Source organism: Thunnus thynnus, chromosome 23 (genome assembly GCF_963924715.1).
Source record: "Thunnus thynnus chromosome 23, fThuThy2.1, whole genome shotgun sequence".
Lineage (NCBI taxonomy): Eukaryota > Metazoa > Chordata > Actinopteri > Scombriformes > Scombridae > Thunnus > Thunnus thynnus.
In genome coordinates this window covers 24,984,703-25,010,217 of record NC_089539.1, presented here as the reverse complement: position 1 = coordinate 25,010,217, position 25,515 = coordinate 24,984,703, and the positions used below count along the sequence as shown (strand labels likewise).

General features: G+C 38.1%; 2 protein-coding genes across 3 annotated transcripts; one reads left to right on the top strand and one right to left on the bottom strand.

Annotated features, from left to right (window-relative positions):
• Positions 1–248: 248 nt before the first annotated feature.
• rtcb (RNA 2',3'-cyclic phosphate and 5'-OH ligase) lies at positions 249–9,252 on the bottom strand. Its single transcript, XM_067582156.1, has 12 exons — positions 8,971–9,252; positions 6,377–6,455; positions 6,225–6,292; positions 5,968–6,067; positions 5,039–5,195; positions 4,788–4,944; positions 4,008–4,167; positions 2,911–3,086; positions 2,641–2,829; positions 1,252–1,362; positions 873–992; positions 249–730 (listed from the first exon to the last, which is right to left on the bottom strand). The coding sequence occupies exons 1-12, from the start codon at positions 9,061–9,063 to the stop codon at positions 623–625; spliced, it is 1,518 nt and encodes a 505-aa protein (XP_067438257.1). The 5' UTR covers positions 9,064–9,252; the 3' UTR covers positions 249–622.
• Positions 9,253–11,101: 1,849 nt separating this feature from the next.
• On the top strand, positions 11,102–22,855 carry fbxo7 (F-box protein 7). 2 transcript variants are annotated; one of them, XM_067581296.1, is made up of 10 exons: positions 11,102–11,240; positions 13,606–13,728; positions 15,899–16,151; positions 16,992–17,231; positions 17,342–17,486; positions 18,961–19,044; positions 19,130–19,225; positions 20,087–20,272; positions 20,372–20,412; positions 22,482–22,855. In XM_067581296.1, the coding sequence occupies exons 2-10, from the start codon at positions 13,607–13,609 to the stop codon at positions 22,782–22,784; spliced, it is 1,470 nt and encodes a 489-aa protein (XP_067437397.1). In that variant the 5' UTR covers positions 11,102–11,240; position 13,606; the 3' UTR covers positions 22,785–22,855. The 2 variants fall into 2 exon arrangements, with proteins under 2 accessions (XP_067437397.1, XP_067437396.1); XM_067581295.1 differs by having other exon boundaries at positions 16,989–17,231.
• The last annotated feature ends 2,660 nt before the right edge of the window (positions 22,856–25,515 follow it).

Genomic DNA, 25,515 nt, shown 5'->3' with positions numbered 1-25,515 from the left:
TGACACTATTTTCAGTCACTTCCATTTATATATAATAAAAAATAACAGAGAGGAAGCAGAGAGATGTGTTTTTCTTATTTCTCATGGAATTTTAAGTCTCCTGATCTGAGACGTACATCTCTGCAGGAAATGTTTAGTTTCACTGACGGCGTCTTAACAGTGAAACTAGACTGAGAACAGTATTAGTGTTAAAAAATAGAAAGTAAGAGAAGTGAACATGACAAAGTACAGGTGAATCCACCTCTTGGTTGGTTTGTACCCGACCTTTATTAGGGACAGGCATATTTGTTTGTGCTGCGTTATCCGAGCATTTACAATAAACTGTAATGATAATACTACCTTAAATTCAGCGTTAAGTGATCTCCTTTATTTGGATCACAGGTTTGGCGTCAACACAAAAAAAATATTTTCAGGGTTAGAAATAAAATTTCTTCCATTTTCTCAATTTCACACTCTCAAACTTAAATTCACTCCACATCAAAACCAAACAAACAAAAAAAAAACAAAAAAACAGCAAATATCTTCTGCTTTTCGAGCCTCCTGCACATCAGTCTCATGTGTCGCAGTGTCTCCAGTTTGCTGTGTTTTTATGAATTGTCCGTCTGTATGGCGTCATGCAGCTTCAGCCTTTGATCACAGCGATCGGCCTCAATTTGATCGCCTTCTTACTGATTCCAGCGTCGTGACACGTGTTGACGACGTCTGTCACGTTTTTGTATGATTCAGGAGCCTGAAGAGAGAGAAATGATCATCTACGGTTAAATTCAAGCACACAAAGTAAAGAATAAAGTTATTCAGACCTCAAACAAAACTGTCGCCATGAGCCAAACAACGTATGAAATATTCAAATCATTTGAGAACATCTTCCTCACCTCCTCCATGACCAGTTTGGGTGAAGCCACTCTGATGGCGATGCCCATGTCAGCCAGTTTGTCCAGGACGTCTTGGAAGTCCAAGTTCCTGCGGGACTTCGCTCGAGAAAGAGCGCGACCCTGAACGACGAGACACGAGGAGAAGTTGTCATAAAATATAAAACATACGTTCAAAGATCAAGTTGAAAATAAAACTTTGTAACTGATTCCTCCCCGTTTAGATATGGTGGTGTGCAAAGTTTGGTTTTTATTTTGTTCCCACAAGATAAGCGGCATGTTGAAGCTACAACAAGGTATTAAGCTGCTCTTCAATCTGTAAATAGTGGTGATGTGTTTGTAATAAATCCTGCAGACTGATAAAAATGATAAAGACTCGTACCGCTCCGTGACAGGTGGTGCCAAATGTTTCCGTCATTCCTTGTTCGGTCCCTGTGAGGACGTAGCTGCAGGTTCCCATCGTCCCTCCGATCAGCACCGGCTGACCTGTGAGCTGTGACCCGAAGAAGAAGAAGAAGAAGAAGAAAAGACCCGGTTCAAACTTCAAGCAGCACTTTGAGGACGTTTTCAAACCTTTGGTGTGTTTGTTCTGCTCTGAATCAGTGGATGAGTTGGTACATTTTAAAATGTGACACTAAAAGCCAGGTGTAGAATGTCCTCTCCTCTCATTGGTCAGATTTGTCTGGGACGGGATGAAGAACGTAAACACAGGAAGAAGCTTGTTTCTGCCCAAATATGAGGAAGACAAGATACGCCGGTCTCTGTACGATTGTTTTGGTCAGAGTACGATTGCTGTGTTCAGGTCTACCTAAACGAATCGTAACCAAAGTACATTTACTCAAGTACTGTGTTTAAGTACAGTTTTGAGGTACTTGTACTTTACTTGAGTATTTCCATGTGATGCTACTTTCTACATTTCAGAGGGAAATATTGTACTTTCTACTCCACTACATTTATTTGACAGCTTTAGTTACTTTTCAGATGAAGATTTGACACAATGGATAATATAACAAGCTTTTAAAATACAACACATTGTTAAAGATGAAACCAGTGGTTTCCAACCTTTTTGAGCTTTTGACGTCTTACAAAAAGCAGTGTGTAGTCGGGGTCACATTTTACATGTATATGAGTTGTTAACAGCTCCACCAAATAGTGATTTTTCCCTCTAAACTTCTCACATGCTTTCATTTCAATAAATGTTCAAATGATCCAATATTTCAGCAAAAATCAAAGATTAGAGAAAAAGTCTAAAAACTGAAAACAGATTTGTGTATCAGAACTTTGTTTTTTCTTCTTTCCTCTCCCATTAATCATCTCACCACCCCTCAGATTTATCTGCTGACCCTTTGGAGGGGCCCGACCCCTAGGTTGGGAACCACTGGACTAAACTAGCTAACTGTATATAAAGTAGTGTAAACTAGCTCCACCTCCAGCAGCTACAACAGTAACATGCTGCTCTAACACTGATGCTTCACTATTAATAATCTAATGATGTCATATATAATAATATATCAGTCAGAGGGACCAAACCACTACTTTTACTGCAATACTTTAACTACATCAAGCTCATAATACTTATGTACTTTTACTATAGTAGGATTTTTCATGCAGGACTTTTACTTGTAATGTAGTATTTTTTCTGTATTTGTACTTTTACTGCAGTAAAGGATCTGAATACTTCTTCCACTGCATTTATAAAGGACTGAACTACACAAGTGTGAAAACACCTTCAAAGTTTGAATCTTGGTTAAACGGTGTGAGCAGTGAAGACCTGGTAGTCGACGGGGATGAGCGGGTGGTGCGGGGGGAAAGCTCTGGTGGAGCCTTTGCGGTGAATCAGCAGGGTCTTCTGCTTCCCGTCCACCATGTGCTCCTCCACTTTGGCGATGTTGTGTGAGACGTCGTAGATGACGTGCATGTCCAGGTCGTCCGGTGTCGTGCCGAACACTTTAGAGAAGGCCTAAAAAAAAAACATCGGTTATCGTCAACAGAAACGGATTGCTGTGCTGTAAAGATGTAACCACGGCGGCTCCGGCTGTACCTGTCTGGTGAGGAAGGTCATGGATGAGCGGTTGACCCAGGCGTAGTTTCCTGCGGCCGCCATGCCCTTCAGGTAGTCCTGACCCTCCTGAGATGTGATGCGAGCGCACGCCAGCTGGCGGTCATTCACTATGATCTTGTCTCTCTTCATCGCCTTCTCCATGGCAACCAGGGCGTCTGCAAACAATCAGTGCATTTACATCCACATTGGTGGCAGGAAACGATGTTTACATCTATGTCTGTTTATTTCAATTAACATATAAGATGCTCATATGTACAGAAAACATCTTTACACTTCCTGTGATGTCACAGCAGCAACCTCAAATTCTTCTTTTCGCTCTTTTTGGGAACATTTTTGTGAATGAAACTCGTCCACAAACGGAGCAGAACAGGTCGCCTTATACGGACATTTTAGGGTGTCAACGACCAAAATAATGTTCTTTTTCACAAATTAATCATTTATTTTGCTATTTTTTTGATCACTATTAAACTGCTGTCAATGAAAAAAACATTTATCTGTTGCTGGGAGGCTTTTAATGTGAAAAATATTCAGGAAGTGTTGAGTTTTTATTGACTGCAGCTTAACAGCGATCAAAAAAACGACAAGGTAGCAGCGACAGGAAATAATCAGTGAATAAAAACAGCATTAGTGTTAAATAGAGAAACTTTTATTAAATAATTTATAATTACATTAAATTCTGTTGTAGGCAAACTAGTTTCTTTGGATTAGATCAGTCTCATTTTTGATACCGCTGTTGATGAAATCTCAGGTACGTTCATTCATCAGGTTGAAACCTGAGATTCACTACAAGTTTGTCAGATTAAGAGAGTTTGTTGGAACACAGAGAAAAGTTCAGAATAATACAAATGTTCTTATAAAATGCATATTTTACAACTCCCACCTCTCTAGAATGAACTCTTTGTTGACATTAGCTGCAGAACAAACACATCTGTTGTTAGATAAGTGTAAAAATAAGACCTCTAACGTGAATTTTAATATATTTAAAGTCTTAAATTTGATCATTTCAGACTTTGTGAAGACAGAACAACCTGTACTCCAGGTGTGTTAACCAGTTAAAAAAGAAGCAGAGCGCCTACCTGTGGCGACCTGGTGTCCGAGTCCTCTGCTGCCGCTGTGGATCATCACACAAACCTGACCTTTGTGGTCGATGCCCATCTTCTTGGCGGCGTAGTCGTTGTAGATCTCATCCACCACCTGGATCTCAGCGTAGTGGTTTCCTGCTCCCAGAGTCCCCAGCTTCAACACAAACACAACATAAAGTCTGTGAGTCCGTCTTCACCTGAACAACAACAACACTCCGGTCGCTTCTACTTTGATGTTTTTTCAGCTGCGACATCACTCTGTTGCTGGCGAGGTGAACATCTTCCTCAATAGTAAATCATTATTTTATGCCTGTGAGGCTTTTAATGTGAAATATCTTCAGGAAGTGTTGAGTATTTAGAAATATGATTTTCAATCTAATTTGTTCAACATTAAATTCACACAACTTTTTCACCAAAATAATGTTATTTTTCACCATTAATTCTAATTTCTTCTACTTTGCTGTTAAGCTGCCGTCAATGGAAAGCAAAATTTCTCTGTTTCTGGGAGGCTTTTAATGTGAAAAAATATACAATATATAACAATATCATTGCTGTCTTTTGTCAAAACCACGCATCCAAAACATTATTTGTTTTGTGACTAGATAATCCAACAGGTTTTTAAATTATTTGATTAGTTTAAGACGTTAAGGTTAAGTTTATCTGGAAAAATAAAAAAAACATTCACAAGATTTTGGAGATGTTTTTCACTGGACAGCGACAATATATTGTTTTTAAAAATAAAAGTGAATTCAGTATATGGAGGGTTTGGGATACCTGAGGCAGGCCTCTCTTCTTGGCCTTGGAGGACACTTTGTTGGGGTCGGCCTGCAGCATCCTGCCGTACTCCTCACAGTGCTCCTTGTCCTCCGCCCAGGCGTAACCCTCCCTCAGGGACCAGTCCACCCCCATCTCCAGAGCCTCCTCCAGGTCCCTGAACACACACACACACACACACAGGTGGAAAGGTAAACAGGTGGAGACAGTTTGGTGTCATTTAGTTTCAGTGTGTGAGGATCTCTTCTTACTTGGCTCCCATCGGGATGACTCCCTTGGATCCGACTCCCACCGGGATGTGGTCGAACAGCGACTGGGCCAGCTGCTCCTTCACCGGCTGAACGTCGCGCTCATCCAGGTTCGTCCTCAGCAGACGGACGCCGCAGTTTATGTCAAAACCAACGCCACCTGCAGGAGAAATGAACAAATATATATTAACATATATTAGTGTTGTTTATAACGGTTATTCATATGGATTAAATTTTCAGTGAGATTTACTGCTGTTAGTGTCATTTTAGGAGCTGAAAATCTTTGGCAAACAAACAAGATATAAAGAGTTAAGCAGTGAGCTTTAGAGGTGCTGGAAGTTGGATTTTGTTACCTTTGGACAGAGCCAGGCTAGCTGTTTCCAGTCTTTATGCTAAGCTAAGCTAGCTAGATGTTAGCTGTAGCTTCATATTTAGACATATGAAGAAGAATCAATCTGACTCACAGCAAGAAATAAAATTAGAGGCTTTCCCAAAACTTTCCCTTTACGTTACAGTCATCTGCCTGTATGAGAGTCCAGCTGTAATATTTCCAAAACAATAAAACACACTTAAACCGTCAAGCTGCAACAATTAGTCGATTAATAATTTTGAGTCATTAAAAAAAAAAAAAAGACTCAAATTCTCTGATTCCAGCTTCTTAAATGTGAATATTTTCTGTTTTTTTTTAGTCTCTATGACAGTAAACTGAATATCTTTGAGTTGTGGACAAAACAAGACATTTGAGGAAAACAATTATTGACATTTTTCACCATTTTCTGACATTTTATAGACCACTAATCACTAACGAAAATGATTGTTTGTTGCAGCTCTACTTCACTGACCATCACTGGCTGGATAAATCCATGTCAAACCTTCTTTTACCTCATTGGACACATCACATCATCAGATATATCATCAGATAACTGAAATACCTGGAGACACCACAGCATCGGGGTCGTTCATGTCAAAGGCCGCCATGTTTCCGATAGCAAATCCATATCCGGAGTGAACGTCTGGGAGCCCGATGGACCTCTGAGGAGCAACAAGACACAGAGTGAGATATGACCGACTTGCCTGGAAACATCTGCTGCTTTCATCTCCTTTTTCTTTATGTTTCCTGTCACATCTTCAGTCTTTCAACACACGTTCACTGCTGAATCAGTTATGGGGTTTAAATCATGTTCCTCACATGTATGATCCCCGGCAGCGCTGCCACGTTCCCGATTTGTTTCATGGCCGGCAGGAATCCACCAATACCTGAGAAAAAAAATTTAAATAAATAAATAAATAATCCACAGAGGGTGGAAGCAGATGATTACAGCGGGTTAAACAGCAGCTGACCTCCTCCTCGACAGGCGTTACGAAGCTCCTCAAACATCAGTTTCTCCAGTGAATCATTAACGTAGAAGATTCCTTCAACCTGGAAGACAAAAACTGCTGTTTATGTCACTTTTTAATGATTATGTAGAAAATGTCAACTTCAAAATAAGGGATGTACAATAATTAGAATGATGAACAATTATTATAATGGTCATTACTGTCAATAAAGACATTTTTCATTTCATCCTGATAAAACCAGGTTGTAGGAAACATTTTTTCTGAGGCAGACGGACTTTGAAACGCTTCTCTAAACTGATAAAAAGCTGTCGTGAAAACCAAAAGGAGAATACATTTAAAAACACAGAGAAAGGTAAATATGACTTTATAAAATCCTTATTGTATTTTATACACACACACACACACACATATACACACACACACACACACACACATATATATATATATATATATTCGTTCATTGGTTATTAAATGTCATTTGTCATTTCAATTAAAAGCACAAATATGACATAAAAACTGTAAAATACTGAAATTGGCATCAAAAGTCAGAATTCTTGTTTAACAGTTTCAGATTTAAATCCAGTTTTTTCCAGTTTTAAACTGTATTTTATTTCAAAACAGTTCTTGTACGGTTGCTTGCATTTAGACAACATTTAATATTTCACAATTTTGGCTTTTGTTCAGTAGAAAAACACTCATACCTAAAAGGAAAGATAAACTTTAAAGTGTCATTTTCACACCTGTTATGAAATGCATGTATTGTATTAGCACTAGTAGCAAACATTTAGACATTTATTAATAAGCAGTAAACTGTTTCCAAGTGTCATTTAATGAACAATTATTTTTCCATGACATTTTTAAACATATCTACTGTGTAATTTTTATTTTTTTTTAAGCAGGATACCTGCTGGACACACTGTGATACAGACACTGTTTTTATTATTTATTGCTTACATACTTATGTTCTCATTGTTTTAATGTTTTTATGATTTCTTGCCGTTCTCTGTGCATTTTGATCTGCTTGTTCTTACTTGTCTTGTTTTTCTGTGGAGTATAAGGTGCTAAATGACCTCAAACATATCTTTGACATTTCTGTCCTGCAGTTTCTCTGCCAACATAAACAATAATTTATCTGATTTTTCTTTGTTTGTTCTGGCTCTGGAGAAAATCTGCTTCTTTCATTCATGACTAAAAGGTTTTAAAAATGCACATATTTTAAACTTGGTTAACTGGTTAATGAATCTCACTTGAGCTGAAATTAAATAAATAAATAACCACTTTTCAGGGATCCTTATAAACATATTTTATGTTAAAACAAGGTGGGAGAAGTACTGAAAAATCCTACTACAGTAAAAGTACATAAGTATTATGAGCTTGATGTAGTTAAAGTATTGCAGTAAAAGTACATAAGTATTATGAGCTTGATGTAGTTAAAGTATTGCAGTAAAAGTACATAAGTATTATGAGCTTGATGTAGTTAAAGTATTGCAGTAAAAGTACATAAGTATTATGAGCTTGATGTAGTTAAAGTATTGCAGTAAAAGTAGTGGTTTGGTCCCTCTGACTGATATATTATTATATATGACATCATTAGATTATTAATAGTGAAGCATCAGTGTTAGAGCAGCATGTTACTGTTGTAGCTGCTGGAGGTGGAGCTAGTTTACACTACTTTATATACAGTTAGCTAGTTTAGTCCAGTGGTTCCCAACCTAGGGGTCGGGCCCCTCCAAAGGGTCAGTAGATAAATCTGAGGGGTCGTGAGATGATTAATGGGAGAGGAAAGAAGAAAAAACAAAGTTCTGATACACAAATCTGTTTTCAGTTTTTGGACTTTTTCTCTAATCTTTGATTTTTGCTGAAATATTGGATCATTTGAACATTTATTGAAATGAAAGCATGTGAGAAGTTTAGAGGGAAAAATCACTATTTGGTGGAGCTGTTAACAACTCATAGACATGTGAAATGTGACCCCGACTACACACTGCTTTTTGTAAGACGTCAAAAGACAAAAAGGTTGGAAACCACTGGTTTCATCTTTAACAATGTGTTGTATTTTAAAAGCTTGTTATATTATCCATTGTGTCAAATCTTCATCTGAAAAGTAACTAAAGCTGTCAAATAAATGTAGTGGAGTAGAAAGTGCAATATTTCCCTCTGAAATGTAGAAAGTAGCATCACATGGAAATACTCAAGTAAAGTACAAGTACCTCAAAACTGTACTTAAGCACAATATTTGAGTAAATGTATTGTCCACCACCAGTAGAACATTGTGCTGAATTCCCTTATAAATATGTGTATTTCATATTAACATCTCTGCAGAGACATACTGTAAAGCACTAACATATTTTACACATTTCTTTTTATCAGTGGGATCCACCCATTAATCCACGCAGCACTGAGCTACGTCAGCAGGTTTATGTTCACTTTGAGGTTAATACTGTAGATTCTTGTGACTACATTAAGCTTATAATGTCATATTTTTTTTAGGGATTCAATATAAAGTTTATATAAGTAGGTTAGCCGACATGTGCTAGCCGGCTGCAGCTGAACATTTAGCTTTAGCCACGTTCACGGCTACTTTCCCGGATTCTCACCTGCATGTTGGGAACAAAACCTTTTTTAATCCTCCAGCAGTTGCTGGTGATCTTATCCAGGTACTGCAGCTCATCGTTATAACTCCGACTCATTGTTCTGATCCAAACAGGCTGTTTTTAACGGTGAAATGCTGCGTTGCACCGGCTGTATGATGCCAAGTGCCAACAGTCAGAGCGCTACGGAGGCCCGCAAGCGTAAAACGCGTTCGATAATTTGGTATGACGCACTTATATTTCGGACACAAAATGTCTACTGTGACCATCTGAAGTTACACCTACGGATCAAACACTGAAGCTGCTGTTATTATTATGTTTTTTCATATAGTTACTGTAATCGAAAATAGTCGGAGCGTTATTTTAAAACGCTACATCCAGCTCGCCGTAGTTGTAGTCAAATAATTTCATCAAGTTCAATGGAGACAAACGGAACAAAGCCGGATATTAGGCGACAGACCTCCAAAAGACAAAACATAAAATGTGCCTTTTATTTATCTAAGTACAAAATTTATAGATAGATAGTTGTCAGACAGATATATGTATACCTAATATCTTATAGGGCTGCAATTGCCAATTATTTTAATTATGGTTTAATCTAGTTTTTTTTTCTAATTCATTGATTCGTGTTTAGTCAATTAATTGTCAGAAAATAGTGAGAACTCATCCAGACTTCAAATTTTGAAAATGTCCATAACCCAAAGATAAAAAAGTATAAAACAAAGAACACAAAACACATATATAAATATTACACAGAATAAAGTATAAAATCAAATAAATGTGATTAATTTAACTTGACACAATAAAAAATAAATTTAAAAAAGAATAAAACAATATAACTGGAGATTGCATTTTTACAGAATCAGAATCTGTTTATTAGCCAAGTATGCAGCATACAGAGAATGTGTCTTGGTGTTTGCTCCCACAAGTGCAACATAGAAGAGAAAAACAAGAGAAGAACAAAAGAACAAGAGTGAGGTAATGATAATAATTAAATAAGCAAAATAATATTAAAATTAAATGAAAATCTATTTACAGAATGGAATAGTAATAGTTTTGAAATTGGATATATGAAATATTGACTTTACAAAGGAAATATGGACTGAGTGGAGGTTGAATGCAATGCACAATGTAAAGTCCAGTTTGATGAAATATATGAAAGTGAAAAGTGCAGCGATTAAACAAGGGATGTGAAATGTAAAGTCAGCATTTGGCTTTCATATGTTTTTGTAGGGGAGTGTGAATTCTTATGTTTAGCTACTCTGACTGTGCTTACAGCCTTGCTTCACATATATCACTGCAAGCACCATTATCTGTCTCATTGTGTTTTTAGGGTTTTTGGTTTTCTGTTTGCTCTGCGTGTTGTCTCCTGTGTCTCTGTTCTACTTTTCCCTCCACACCTGCCCTGCATCAGGTTCGTTAGCCCTGCCCTGTTCCCAGATTTTTAGCCAGCCAATCAGCTCCTTGCGAGTCCTCTGTCGAGTCACCTGTTCCCTAGTCCCTCATTAGTCTGTATTTAAGTCCTGTTTTCAGTTCAGTTGCTGTTGAATCCTTTGTTCTGTATTGTTCAGTTTGTTCTGCTCAGCTCTGCTGTGTTCAGTTTTTCTTTGATCTGTCAGCTTTGTTTTTGCCTGCTTTAATAAAAAAGAAGTTATTCTTCATCCTCACTCAGCTTGCTGTGTCCTGCATTTGGGTCCATCTCCTGCTACTCTATGACAGTTTGCCTTTATCTTTCTATCTCTGTAGATGTATTTACTTGGTAACGTGATGCCTAATAGTTTACCAGCCAATGTTACAGTTTTTCTGTGCCTCAGTAGTATTGCCAAACCAGCAGATGATGCAGAAAGTTAAAACAGTTTCAATAAAAGCACAGTAAAACATTTGGAGTATTTTGTTGTGGATATTAATAGACAGCAATTTCTTTAAAAAGCACATTCTTTGTTGTGTTTTAGTGCTTATGAGCTCAGTCCACAGGTCCCATTTAAGCTCATGGTCCTTTTATGAACGTTTTTTTTAAATTAGTTTATACATTTAGCTTCCAAAAATGTGCGTTTATTATTTTAATGTTTGAGTTTTTGGTTTTAAAAAATCGCTCCAGTAAAGGTTTTATTTTGAAAATGTTAACCGGAACCTGTGTGTAGCGTGTTGTTGGTCCGCTAGTAACCAAAGAAGAAGTCGCGTTGCTGTTGACGCTGCCTTTGAGTCTGTGTTTACAACGCGACTTATTACTGAAATGACATAAAAACACGCCGGACATCATCACATCAGTGCAACATGTAAGTGTTTAACTTTGTGGTTTTAAAGCTGCGACTGTCTTCATCACTTTAACGTTATTTAAACAAGAAAACTAACCGAGTTAACATTGATTAACTAACTGTTACGCAGCAAGTAATATTAGCTAACGTTTAAGCTTCCGCCAAGAAACGAAAACGAAACGTTTCAGTGTTCTGTTAGCTTGATTTCTTTAATATATTTCTGTTTTATTTGATTTATTTATCTTTATTTAAGGCTAGCTGGTGTGTTGGTGGGCTCGTCCTATGTGAAGGCTATCATCTAAACTCTTAACGTTAACTAACGGAAAGTTAAAGTTATTTTAATCTTAATATTGAGCTAAAATATATGAATATAGTGTCTGGATTCAGGCTAACACACAACTAAAAGACTCAGACGTGCAAAACAACGTAAATGACTCATCAAAAAATGTAAAATGGAGATTCCTGAAGGGACTTCGCACTTAAATCAGCTGAAATTTGCCCCCCTAACAACATTGTTAATTTACAGAAAATACATAATAAGGTGTTTGAATGTGATTTCAATGTGTAAAGCATCATTATGCATAAACCAACACAGTTTGTGGGGTAATATGTTGATAGAGTATTAAATGTTGTTCTGATAAGATGAAGTCTGGTAAAATGGGACAAATAAGTTTCTTTAAATATTTGCAGCCAATCACCAAGCATGTTATTGCATTGTTGCTACAAATGTCCTTTACATGAAACTATCATTTGGATTTGTCTGAGATAACTGGGATGGGCAGAGCAAAGAGTCAAAAAATCACTGGTTAAACCATGTGGCATGTTGATTTTCTCATTTTGGCAATAAGAGCAGCTAAAACAATGAGGGTGTAACACCAAAAATGGTTGCATGATGTTGCATTTTGCATTAACTGTTAAACTTATAATCAAAGTATTTGCAAAATACACTTAACTTTTTATGGAGAAGGGTTTTAAGTGACTGTCCCATGTTACCTTAGGTAAATGAGACACTTTTCTGAAGTGAAAACCTCATGTTTCTAGGCTACCAGGTGCCATAAAATCATGAGTTAGTACGCTAGCCTGTGCTGAACTGATAAATGGATTTAGCCATTTCAAAAACAAACACGAAATGGGCTCCAAATTTTTCCTCAGTTAAACCGAATTGTTCGATGTCCTTTATAACCATCAGTAACTGTCCCATTTCACTTGAACATGTCACTGGAGTGAGGTAGGTGTTCCCGATGTGTTGGCAACATATTTTCTTTGAAGAAATAAAGTAAAGATCCATAACAAGTTCCAAAAGTAACACTGAAGGTCTTCAAGAAGTTGAGGTGGTTTTCCTGGTAATCTACCAAAAGTGTCCCAAAGTACCCAACTTCACCCTAGCAAATAAGCTAAAGGGGCATTTTAGGAGTAATTTAAGCCTCTTTCACACATAGTTCTCAGTAAATTACTGGGATAACCTTTCAGGCACCACTAGTGATTTTTCACTATTCACATATGCAGCTACATTCAGGAACATTTCCGTCTTGCTCCTTTTCACACTTGCCATGACAATGCTGGAATAGATGGGGCAAAGGACAGTCCAGCAGATGGTGGTAATGCAACACTTATGGATGCCAACCGCTCTGTGCGGACTGGGAGGAGCTGCCTTATTTCTGAATCTGTCCAGTTTCCAGCCATTCTTGAAAAAAGGAGCATGAAAGCATTGGCAAGGCAACAGTAAACAAGTCGCAGATTCAAAGACGTCATCGATGGAGTCTTGTGATTGGACTCACTCCACGTGAAAGTGTCTTTCGTCAGACGGACGCAACCCTTTACATGCTTGTCCCTGTAATGTTACTGCTTTCATTCACATAACAGCAGCACCAGCATTTTCCCTGAAATGTTACGAGGTCTTGAGGAGGGAAATTAGCGGTACGGATTTCACACATGACCCCATGCAGGAAATGTTCCTGAACATTTCAGGGATAGACTGCATGTGTGAAACGGGCTTTAGATTCTAGGTATCTAAAGACTTTGTAATTAACATAATGCACTCTATCTTATCAAGAGCATTTGCTTTTATTGATTTCTCTCTTACACTGAGTAAAAATAACATCTTTTTTAAAAGGCCAAGGTCGTTTAAATTGGCAATTTTAATGAGATTTAGATTTTATAGAGTTTGTAATATAAATAAATATAATTGCATAATACTTATGCACTTTTACTGTAGAAGTATTTTTCATGCAGGACTTTTACTTGTAATTGAGTATTTTAACATTGCTGTATTGGTACTTTTACTTAAGTAAAGGACTAAATTCTAGGAACACATTCAGTCAGTGTGATTATTGATTATGGTGTCATATTCCAACCTGTCTCTCTCTCTCTCTCTCTGACATCACAGCATGAAGTTGCGCGTTCGGGTCAACAAGCAGACCAGCCGGGTGGAGTTAACGGGAGAAGAACCCAGTCTGAAGGATCTCATAGATCACATCAAGGAGACTGTTCTTCCTTCTCTCAGACTCAGGTCAGACACAAGACCTTCCAATGTCGTTGACTTCAAAACTAGCTGGACATACAGTCAGAGATACAGTCATCTTGTTTGTTTGTGTAATAGTTTTTATATCTGACACACAAAAGGGCTCCTAAAGGAAAGACTCAAACATACAATAAAAAAAGCAAAACATTGACGTTTCAATGGCACATACCAGCCATGATAGTTTATTAATGGAGCAAAAGGTGACGTCATTAAATGTCTTGTTTGGTCCAATAAACAGCTCAAAACCCCCAAATGTTCTATTTACCATAATGTAAGTCAGCAAATTCTCATTTAGTCAATTTCTTCTCAGCTGTCACAGCGTTTAAAAGTCCACAGCAGAATGGTTTGAAAACTCATGTCTTGCACTCAAACTTTAAGAAAACTGTGGCAGTTTGCGTTTCTTCCAGGGCTCGGTCAGAAGTTCATGAGTTAAATTTAAAGATTAATGGATGATATATTGAAAAAGTAAAATATCTACCCTAAAATTTGAGAAGTGTGTTAAAGGTTCTGTATGTAGGAATCAGAATCATTAGTGACATCTGGTGCTCGCAGTGTGAAACTATTGCACGTTGTGTCTTTTTCCATCTCTCACTGCCAGTCAATCATATTTGGTATTTTGGAGGGATTTTTGACCATTTTTATTAATTGTCGAGTTGTCAAAAATGGTTCAAATTTTGCACCAAATCTGTGTAACAAATGGTATCAACCCAAAAACTGCTGCAACAACGTATGAAACATAACTGAGCATTTGAACGGCCTTCATATACTTCCATCATAATGTTCTAAGCTCTTGTACTTTCTAAACTTTCAAAAATTTAAATAGGCACCTAACCAAAACATATGACCAGAAAACTTATGACTTGACACAAAATGCTGAGCTGCATCTTAAATTAATCTTCAGGTTTCTAGCTTTCAGATGATGTCAACTGTTGACCTGCTATCTTCCCCTAAAGATCCGCTGCCGCCACCTAAAAACCACAAAACTGGGTCTATGTAGGAGGGGGACTGGAGGAGGTTAAACTCATTAGAGACTGTTTACTGTTTCATGCTGCAAATAGTTTTATGCACTCGATCTTTTCACATTTAAGTTATTGTATACTTCTTAGTCACAGGCAGCATTTACAATAATCCAGCCTCTTGTGATGATTGATAGTTGAGCAATTAAAATTCATTAAAAAAAAAGTGGAATAATGTGACACAACTGGCAGGATTGTGTAACACATCACCTACGAGACAAACAGAACAAGGACCCAATGAAAAATAAAAAAAACTGCTCCATAGTGCTACTGTGAGGGAAACGACATATTACTACACATGTAATCATGTTTAATTTCCACTGTGTTTAATTATTCTGAATCTTACCATGTAACTTTTAACTAAGAGAACTTTAGCCTGATTATACTGGAGTACTGTTAGTGTAACTGAAGGGTTCATGGAGTGTGTATGGAGCAGATGTTGAGCAAAGAACTGTTTAGCAAGGCCAAGGCTAAAGTGACGTATCAGAGGACAGCAAGATTGCCGCAGGACCTTCGGAGGGAACAAAACCAGATAAGGATATTTAGGAAGGTGTTTGGAAGAAACAGCTTTTGACAATAACCCTTGTGTGTGTGTGTGAGAGAGTTTTCAGGATGAAGTTCCCAGCAGGTGTAGAAACGTATCAGACATGAAGCTGTGTGACCTTCAGCTTCCGGTTCTCAGCAGATGATAAGAAACAAACAAACTGACTGACTGTTGTATCAGTTAATTGCTTCTGAGGATGAGGGGATGCTCTGTAGCCTATGTGACAGGTGTGGCTATGACTATATATCAGTGTGTTTGACTTCACCTTTTCACTCTTTGTCTAACACAGACACTGAGTCCGTGTGCACACATGATGCTCGGAGCTTTATTAAAGTGTGACAGTATCATAAGAACATTTTTGTCTCCTTCCTCTTTGTCAGAGTGGAATTGCAAAATTGCCACGACAGCTTCTAGAAGTCAGAAACTCCTTGGGATACTGTTTCTTTAATATATTTAGATTCACTAATAAAACCTTTTTTATTGTTAAATCAGCAGCTATGATGCGGCCAGGACTTATTACAGCTGAGTGTTTTAAGCTGGAACTTGCAGGTTTAAACAGGTTTGATGTTGCTGACGTGTTTTTCTGTTTCTCTTTCAGTGCAGACACAGACTTCAGTTTGTCTCTGAACGGCTCAGAGCTTCTATCAGACACCGGACAGACTCTGTCGTCCTGCGGCATCGTCTCTGGAGATCTGGTCTGTGTGATCCTGCCTGAGTCTGCAGCCGCTGCCGCCACCGCCACAACCACCGCCGCCGCCACAACCACCGCCGCCACAACCACCACCTCGACCTCCTTGTCCAGCAGCAGAGAGAACCAGAGCCGACAGACAGCTGCCATGTCCTCCAGCCAGGTGAGTTATTCATCTGAGTCCTGAATTTAATCTGGTGTCACAGACTCTCTCTTACTGTAATCATTCCTCCTGTTCATACTGACCATTAGAAGATCCCTTCATAATGAACTTACAATGGAAGTGATGGGGGACAAAATCCACAGTCCTCCTTCTGTGCAAAAATGTATTTAAAAGTTTATCTGAAGCTAATATGAAGCTTCAGCGTCCAAATGAGTCAAATCAAGTAGATATCTTTCAACGTTACAGTCTTTTTAGTGCCAAAGTCCCTCTTTTTGTTACTATACTTCCACCTGCAGCTCAACAGGGAAACACTGTCCGAGGAAACACAAAGAGGGAATTTGATGCTAAAAAGACTGTAAATGTGTCAGATATCCACTTGATATGACTAACTCAGACTGCTGAAGCTGAATAGAAGCTTCACACAGACTTTTAAATGACTGTGTGGACAAACTGTGGATTTTGGCCTCCATCACTTCCATTGAAAGCACATTTGAAGGATCTTTTAATATCCAGTATGAACAGGAGGAATGATTACAGCGAGGAAAACCTCTTTCACTGTTCGTATGGACACCTGACTGTTGTGTAATTGTGAAGCGTCCTTTTAAGTGTTTGTGAACTGCAACAAACTGAAAGAAAAACTGTCACCTTGAGTGTAAAATAATGTCAGTGAAGCTCAACATGTTTGTGCTGAATGCTGAGTCATTTCTTTGAACTCACAAACCGCTTAGCTGCACTAAAACATTACAGTCTTTTGTTTCATCCCCAATTCATAACAGGAAATAAAATGTGTCCACACTGATGGTTGAAGCAGCTATATGAACAGCTTTGTTGTATCAGCAGCCCAGCAGCAGCAGCAGCAGCAGCTGTGCAGCTCAGTGGGAGTCTGAGGAGAACAGTGAAGTGTTGGACTCTGAACCTTCAGTCCCCAGCTGGGAGCCGATGCTGTGCAGCGAGGCCGAGGAGGGTCAGGCCCCCCACTCTCTGGAGCTCCTCTATCACAGCGCCCAGACCACCAGTCCCAGCGATGCCCTCATGGTGGCCGGAAACCTCCTGATGCTCGAAACTGGCTTCACTCCTCAGGTAACACTGTGCAGGGAGGCTAAAATATGGTCAAATAAATCATAACTACAGACCTGTCTGTAACATAAGCATTCATGGTGGTAGTGGATGAAATGAATGTGTGTGTTCAGGGATGTGAGCTGAAGTCCGGTGGGATGCCTGTCGGCTGGAGGTCAGCAGGTGGAGTCTACAAACTGCAGTACACTCATCCTCTGTGTGAAAACAGCCTCGCCATGGTGGTGGCTGTGTGCATGGGCCCCCTTCTCGTTATTAACGGTAAGGAATGAAATAATCAAAGTCCTGGTCCTTCTTCAGTATCACAGTAATCAGTCACAGTTGTCTGAACATCACGTTACACTGCCGACAGGAGCTGCTAACAGCTGATTCACATGACTTTTAATGGAGACTATTTGATAAAATGTAAAAAAATCTGATGTAAAAACATGTCTGAAAGAGAACAGCAGCTCCTACCTGCAGCTGACAGAGTCTGATGGGAATGTCATTAGGTTTACCGGACGAAAAGCCAGAGGATCACCAAAAGGTTTAAAATTGATCCTGAAGGGAACATGGATGTGTGAACCAAATTTCATAACCATCTATCCAATAAAAAACACTAAATTCAATCACATGGTGGCGCTAGAGGGATAGTAAGAGGTCAGTAGGATTCATCCTCTGAGGATGAAAAATGAAAGTTTCATGGCAATCCATCTGATAGTAGATGAGATGTTTCAGTCTGGACTACAGTAGTGGACCGACCAACAGACCAACATTACTGTCCTCAGAGCCGAGCTGCTAGCATGACATGTATGGACAATTAGCTTCTGTAACTCAACACAATGAAGCGTGTTCCTGGAGTTTCCATGTTCTCAGAGCGCTCGGCTCCACTGCAGAAGCTGCCGTCAGATATTTCAACTAAGTTAAACAACAGAAAAAACTACAGCTCCTATTAAAAGAACCACAAACTTAGTTTCCCCCATATCCATAAACCTTCCCCGTCTTTTCCTCTGCAGTCGTTTGTAGCTGTAATCTGTGCTGCTGTTATTACAGACATGTCTCAACTCGCCGCCACCCTCCAGTCGCTCATGGACTCGCCTCCTCTGTCGTGCCGTGATGTTTAGCCTGCAACCCTCTTGAGTTTAACAATGTTTGTTAAAGGAAACCGCTAAAACCATAAATATTGAATAAACAATGATATTAGATGGTTTTTCTGAAACTTATCTTAAGTCCTTATCTAAACGTATGAAGCAAGACACACAACTTACTGTTGGGAACGGTTCTGTCTCAAGGCTGGATTTTACTAAATTATGACAAACGTCAATGAGGTTTTGAATGAGATTTTCTTACATCTGGACGGACTAGTCTTAAAAAGCACTGATCAAGGTTTTCTCAAAAAAGGCCCTAAAAGGTATTTAAAAGTCTTAAATTTCATTCACAAAGGTCTTAAATATTTTTCTAGCCTGCCATAGGCAGTAATGTTAGTTGTAAAATTTTAGCAAAACCTGGCTGGAAAATCCCCAGTAATGACAAAAATGTGAAATAAGCAGAGAATAAGTAGATACCCTGCTGGAGCAGAACCTGGAAGTTCTGGTTTGACTTTGGCTCTTTATAACTCAGAAATGTTTCCCTATTTAATTTGAAGAATAAAATACTACAGAGTAAAATCCCAGACGTCAGCGATGGAGAATAAATTAAAACATATTCACCACAACGTCTCTTTTCCTCTGCTGTAACATGTGTCTTCTCCCTCCAGCCACTCTGAAGGTGAACGAAACCGTCGACACGGTCCGAAAACTGTGTCTGAAGCCGTGCAGCTACGTGACGGACGAGTGGCCAGGTGAGAGCCCTGATTGGTCCATGTGACACCACACGAGGTTCAGAGCTCCTGTAATGACTCCTGTCGTGTCTCTTTGGTTTCTCAGGAGAAAGTGCAGCTGCAGCTTTCAAAGATCTGAGCAAACTGTCACGGATCTTCAAAGACCAGCTAGCATACCCGCTGATCGCCGCAGCCAGAGAAGGTACTGAGTTTAACGTGATTACCGGAGCTTTCGACTCATTCTTCACGCCACTGTGTCTCTGGAGGAAAAATGAAAGTGTCCTGGTGAAGACTGGTGCAGTCTTTGTGTTTTAGAATGAGACATGAAATTCATTCTTCACCTTTTGGAATATTAGCTTGACTAAATAATCCTCGCTCAAAGTCCACTTACTAGGTTTATCTCTGAATTGTTTTACAAGGATCTTGTGGTGAGATTGCTCATTTTAACTACTACTACACCTATATAAAAAAAATTTAAAAAATCCAATCTGTTTTTATTTTGACAAAATAATCGTTACTTAAAATTCACTTTCAAGCTTTTTCTGGATCTTTCAACCACATGTCACAGTCTTCATCAGGAATTTTGTCAGCTGTCAGGTTGCAATCTGCGCCCTATTGTGTATATATTAAATTAGAGATGCACCTATTGATCAGCCACCAATCGAAATCGTCCGATTTTCAGCTGATTGGCTGAAAATCAGCCGTGACCGATCATTCTCATGAGCAGGATATCTCAGGAACACCTGGAGGGAATTTCATTACATCTGGCACATCTGCAAATATCGTTATTACGAGAAGAGATTCAGCTGAGAGTCTGAGGTTCAAACTCTTAATGAGAAGTGTGATTAGTTAACAATCAAATGAACATTAGTGATAAACTGTTGACAATGCCTTGAAGCTGCTCTCTAAATTTTAATTGTGATATAAAATTCTGAAATAACTAGATGCCAAATTTGACATTTTATTGACTGCAGTAAAACAACCTGAGAGATATTGAAACATTAATTAACGTGAGCTTTACAACTGTTGTATTGAACTGATTGTTGTGTCCGTGGCGTCTCAGCCATGGCTCTGCCAGTAGCCTTCGGTCTGGCTGCTCTTCCTCCTGAGCTCGTCCTCAGAGTGCTCCGACTGCTAGACGTCCAATCTGTGGTCCGACTGTCGTCAGTCTGCAGACACTTCCACATCTCCACGGCAGACTCCTCACTGTGGAGACACCTGTGCCGCCGAGACTTCCCCAGTCAGACCAGTAAGTACGCTAACAAGTGATCTCGTGATGTTTGCGCTGAAAGTTAATACAGAATGAAACGACTGATCTCGTCTAATTGTCTTTCTTGTTCATAAACAGATTCAGATTCCAGCAGATCCAGAGACACAGACTGGAGAGAGGTGAGGAAACTCAATTTCTAGTCACAATCATCAAAAATTAACAAAATTAAATTCACTTTTAAAACACTGAATCTGTAATTGAACATTAAATTAAATTTATAATGATATCAATTAATCAATCTGTCTTTTTTACTTAACTAATAGTAAAAAGTTCATTGTATTCACAGTTTGTTCACTATGAAACCTTCATTTTTTATCTTAAATTTCCCTGAATGTGTCCATTAATAATAATGTAATTCAGGTATTTTGATGGGATTGAAAGGTGATAAATAATGGAGTGTAATATAGGTATTTTAATGGATTATCTGCACTGTTTTAGCCACATATATAATAATAATTTATACCTTAATGGGGCTTTAATTTTTCTAATGCTGTGAAAATTCAGTGATTGCTTTTAATGCTGTTTAATAAAGTTTAATGACTTTTTCCATAAACAAAACTCCCTTAAAAATACCCCTTAATATATTATAATCCATTATAAACTACAAACGCTTCGGGGATAATTAATCAATTGGTAGTATATTAAGGTATTTTTAATGGATTATCTTTACATTTAAGGGCATTTGAAAAACCTTTTCAAATGACCAAATAACCTCAAAGCCATCCCTGAATTTATATTTTAAAAGGACCTTAATTTTTTAATGGGGCAGAAATTCAGGATTAGCTTTCAATATATAGAGTTAATTTATGTATTAATCCATGAAAAAACTCAAGTTTATAAATGAATATATCAATGATTTATAATATAAATCCCATAATTTCCATCTTAACTGATGTATTTAAAGTAGTTTAAGGAATAATTAATGGATTATAGACATTTGTAATGAATTATCTGCATAGTTTAAGTGGTTTTTAAGGGGTAAAAAAAAAAGTATTAGAAAAATAAAAGAGAATGTCAAAGAACCTTAATTTTTCAAGTTATTTGGTCAAGGACTTAATAAATTTCAATAGTGTTTTTAAACCTTAAAAACATTTAATTAATGCACAAAATCCATTTTTAAAAAAAAAAGTATTTATAATCGCAAATTTGGGGTAAATCCCTTAATTTGCAGCTGAAGTGAAAATGTTTAATGTACAAATTAAGTGATACCAGAAATGTTATTTTGTATATTTTATAGACGATGATATAAAACCAAAAAAAACAGCAAATGGTCACATTTGAGAAGCTGGAACCAGTTTGACATTTGTGCTTAATAAATTACTGAACAATTAATTTATCATCAAATTGTTGATCATTGTAATTTTCTGTTTGTTGACTAATTGTTTCAGCAGAATATTCAGAAATATTTTAAATATATATATTATTTAAGTATTATTTAAATTTCAACATCACTAGGGTTATTAAAGTATTTAATTCAGATGTATTTCAGAATTCTCATTTTTTTAAAAATGTGAATAACAATTTTGACTTGTCAATATTTGAACTTTTTAATTTAGTTTTTTTATCTCATGTTTTACTCTTTACCTTGTTTACTCTCTAACTCTGACTTTTAAAGAGTAGGTAGGAGTAGTAGGTGATATGGCCAAAAATGTTATCAAGATATGTTTTTTTATATTGATCGGTGTCGATAATCATCACATTATCACATATTTAAGAGTATTCTCCTTAGGACAGAACTCTAAAGAAACCAGTTGTTCTATAATGAACAATTATTTATTATCAGAATGAATAGGTGACAAACATTTAAACACTGAATAAATAAAATAAAATCATAAATATGTAAACAACTGCTGTGATTCCCATCACATCAAATGCCTTGTTTCAAACGCCTCTCAAACATTTAAGAGGTAGTAAACTGAACATTGATTAAAGAAAAGAAAAGAAAAACTTAAAAGTTGAGGATGATTTTGCTACTGTAAATTATTTGAATATTGCACATATTCTTGGGGCATTATTAACGCAAGTAGCTAACCCCCGTTAGATAAACGGGGTTGCAGTCCTGCCTTGTCGAGGTACATTTTGCATAGTTAATTAGTACCTTGAAATGATTAATAACAGATATTAGATTTGTCAGGTTTCCTCTGACAGTTTTATTCTGACGTATGCTAACATTAATGTCTTTCTCCAGCTTTACAAAAGGTTTTATAAGACCCGCTGTGATCTCCGACATGTCGCCCGTCACCGCTCGCTCCCTTCTTTCTTCCGAAACACCCGCAACATCTTCGGCCCGGTGCCCGTCCCCCTCCACCCGCCGCTGCCTGGCATCATTGGCGGGGAGTACGACCAGAGACCGAACCTCCCCCGCAGCCTCCTGCCTCGCCCTCGCTACGACCCCATCGGCCCACTTCGAGACCACGATGGACGACCTCTGAACGATTTCCGCCGACCGATGGGGAGTCGACCTGCAGACATCCGACGAGGATTCATCTGATTCTCACCTGTTAAGACTCAGTTTTCAGGACTGATTAGATCTTCTCCTGCAATAAAAAACAAACATTTGAAGCTGTTATCTTTTATTTTTATGTAACATCAAAGGCCTGTTTTGTGAAGGAGCCGTGTCAAAATACAAATCTAAAATCTAATATTGTTTAAGGTTCATTTTATAATTAGGTTTTTCCTGTCGGTGCATTGACAGCTATAGAAGCCCATTTCTGCCAAGAAAAGTGAAAATGAAGAAATGGTATGAATGACAAAAATAAAGTATTCGTGGGACGTTATCTAGGTCTAGACACTAACTTTGGCAAAATATGAGATAGTAATAATATATCAGTTTTTTTGTTTTTTTTTACTTAAGTTAAAATTTACGCTATATTTCTATAATAATTTTGCCTCAAAAACATGAAACTTTTGAATTACTATCTTAAAATGATGCCAGATCACATAGTAAAGAAAGCCTCCATATTTTTGGCTACTTGGAATAATCTGCAAAAATATATATTGCATATGATGATCTGATATTTCACCAAAGACATTCTTTACTTCCTTTTCATGACGATGATTTTTCTGCAGCGATTTGAGGCTAATATGATGAGGTGGAGATTAAACTAAACTGTAAAACGCTTATTTTTAAACTTCATTTTGATTTAAGTCTGAAAGCCTGGAGGGGATCATGTCTGTGCGTGTATCTGTCTGCAGCTAATCTCGCATACTACTGGACTCATCAGCCTAATATTTTTTGTGCACATTTATGACTGTATGCTCAAGGACTTCTTGTGGTTGCAGTGATTTACAATTTTTGAAAAACCTGTTTTATAATGTCATTGACTGCTGACTCCTCACTCCTCTTAACCGGCTGGTAGGGGCACCATGTGATCAACAGCTGCTTCAGTTTGGAATCTTGTTTCCTTTGTTGACATTTTGACCCAATCCCATTGCCCAGACTCACGGATTTTGAGTCATGTTCCTGCTAAATCCGCAAGGTTTAGGGCTGTCCCACTGTCAAATCATCACGTGTATGAGGGCTCGCTCACCGACTTTATGAGCCCTTTATGCACACTTTCTGTAAGTCCACATTGCTGCAGACTTTGCCTGTGGGAATTACCCACAGTTCATAGCATTGTGATGTGAAGTCAGTGTTAAATATGGGGTTACCAGGGGAAGCCTGGAAGTGTTAAGAAAAAATGGTAAACAAACTGGAACGTGGGTGTTCAGCCTAGCATAGTGGGTGTGCTGGTTTGCCTAAATTAACAAAGAAGCACCATAGTAATAAGGATTTAAGATACATAAAAAAAAATCTGAGGAATGCAAGCATAGGTTATATTACACATCTTGTTTATTCATCAGCCATTTCTTCTTTACTTCAAGTTTTGTTTAATGATGCTGTTTTGACAAAAATGACTAAATTGATTAATTGACAATTACCTCTCATCCACTCTGGATAGCAAGAGCCTGGAGGAGGTTCAAATAAGGCAGTTGGTCCCTTACTTGACTGTGGTGCACATGATTATTTTTTGGGTTGGATATTAGCTAGCTGTTTTATACTTTGTTTAATGTATTATGTGCTTTATAAGGGAATGGTTGTACTAGTTTTCTCTTTTTCTGTTTTTGTTGAAGTGAGCTCACTAAGACAAATTCCAATCAATCATGTTGATATGGCAATTAAGTATTGAATAAAAAGTCCTAAACCCAAAATCGTACGTAACAAGTTTTGGTGTCGTCAAGGTAATGTGATGTGTCAGAAAGCACTGTCCCATTCCTATTTATACCATTTCGAGCCTTTGCAGTTTCTTGCACTCAAACACTTACCAGCTGACGTCAATTAAGTCAATGACGGTTTAGGGTTTAGGCCTTAGAAGGGGACACTGGGATTGGGCCATACACTTAGAAATAACTGACCAAGCTAGTGCATCACTATGATCATCAGATTGTGTCAGAACCTGAGCCTATAACCTGTCTACTCTTGTTACACCTTGATAATGTAACCTGCATTTTGTCTCCCCTTCATTCCACTACTGTCACATATACACACTGGGTACATCTCAAGTCTCTTAATTGCATCCACGTTTCCCTCACTTGCGTCTTTTAAAGCAGCGTCAATTAAATATGACGTGTGGCACAGCTGCGTCATCTATCCATTGTTTCGCTATAGCTTACCACTGTGTCACACCTCTTTCATAAGTCATGGGTGCCGATAAAACTTCTGCAAAGGATACATCAGTGCATCCTCGCTCATAGCTTCTCCAGCAAGCCTCCTCTCTCCTCAAGATGCATTTTAGGAATTGAGACATCCTTAAACCATGTATATATAAGAAGGAGAGAGGAGACGAGGGGGCATGAAATGAGAAGAGCCTGAGGAAGTGTTTTTAGAGAAATGGGACGTCCTTTCCTCTGAAGCCTCACGTGAAACGACGTCTGTTTCTGATCATGGCGGCAGCTGAGTGACAGCTAGATCAGCTGTCACTCAGCTTTAACAGCCATTGAGACTTTTAATGGAGTTATTGTCTACACACGTGCACTGTGATAATACTAATAATCTATAATAGTGAATAATATGACTGTCAGACAGGCTGTTTTCTCTCTGCAGCCTGTTACCTGTATACACCTGCACATGAATAAAAACCTTCATTCTTTATTTATACTGTGTACTGTGTCCTGCTCAGAGGCACATGAACCATTTCTGCTGGCAGAATGTGTTTATATTATTTAGGGTGTAAGAGGGTGAA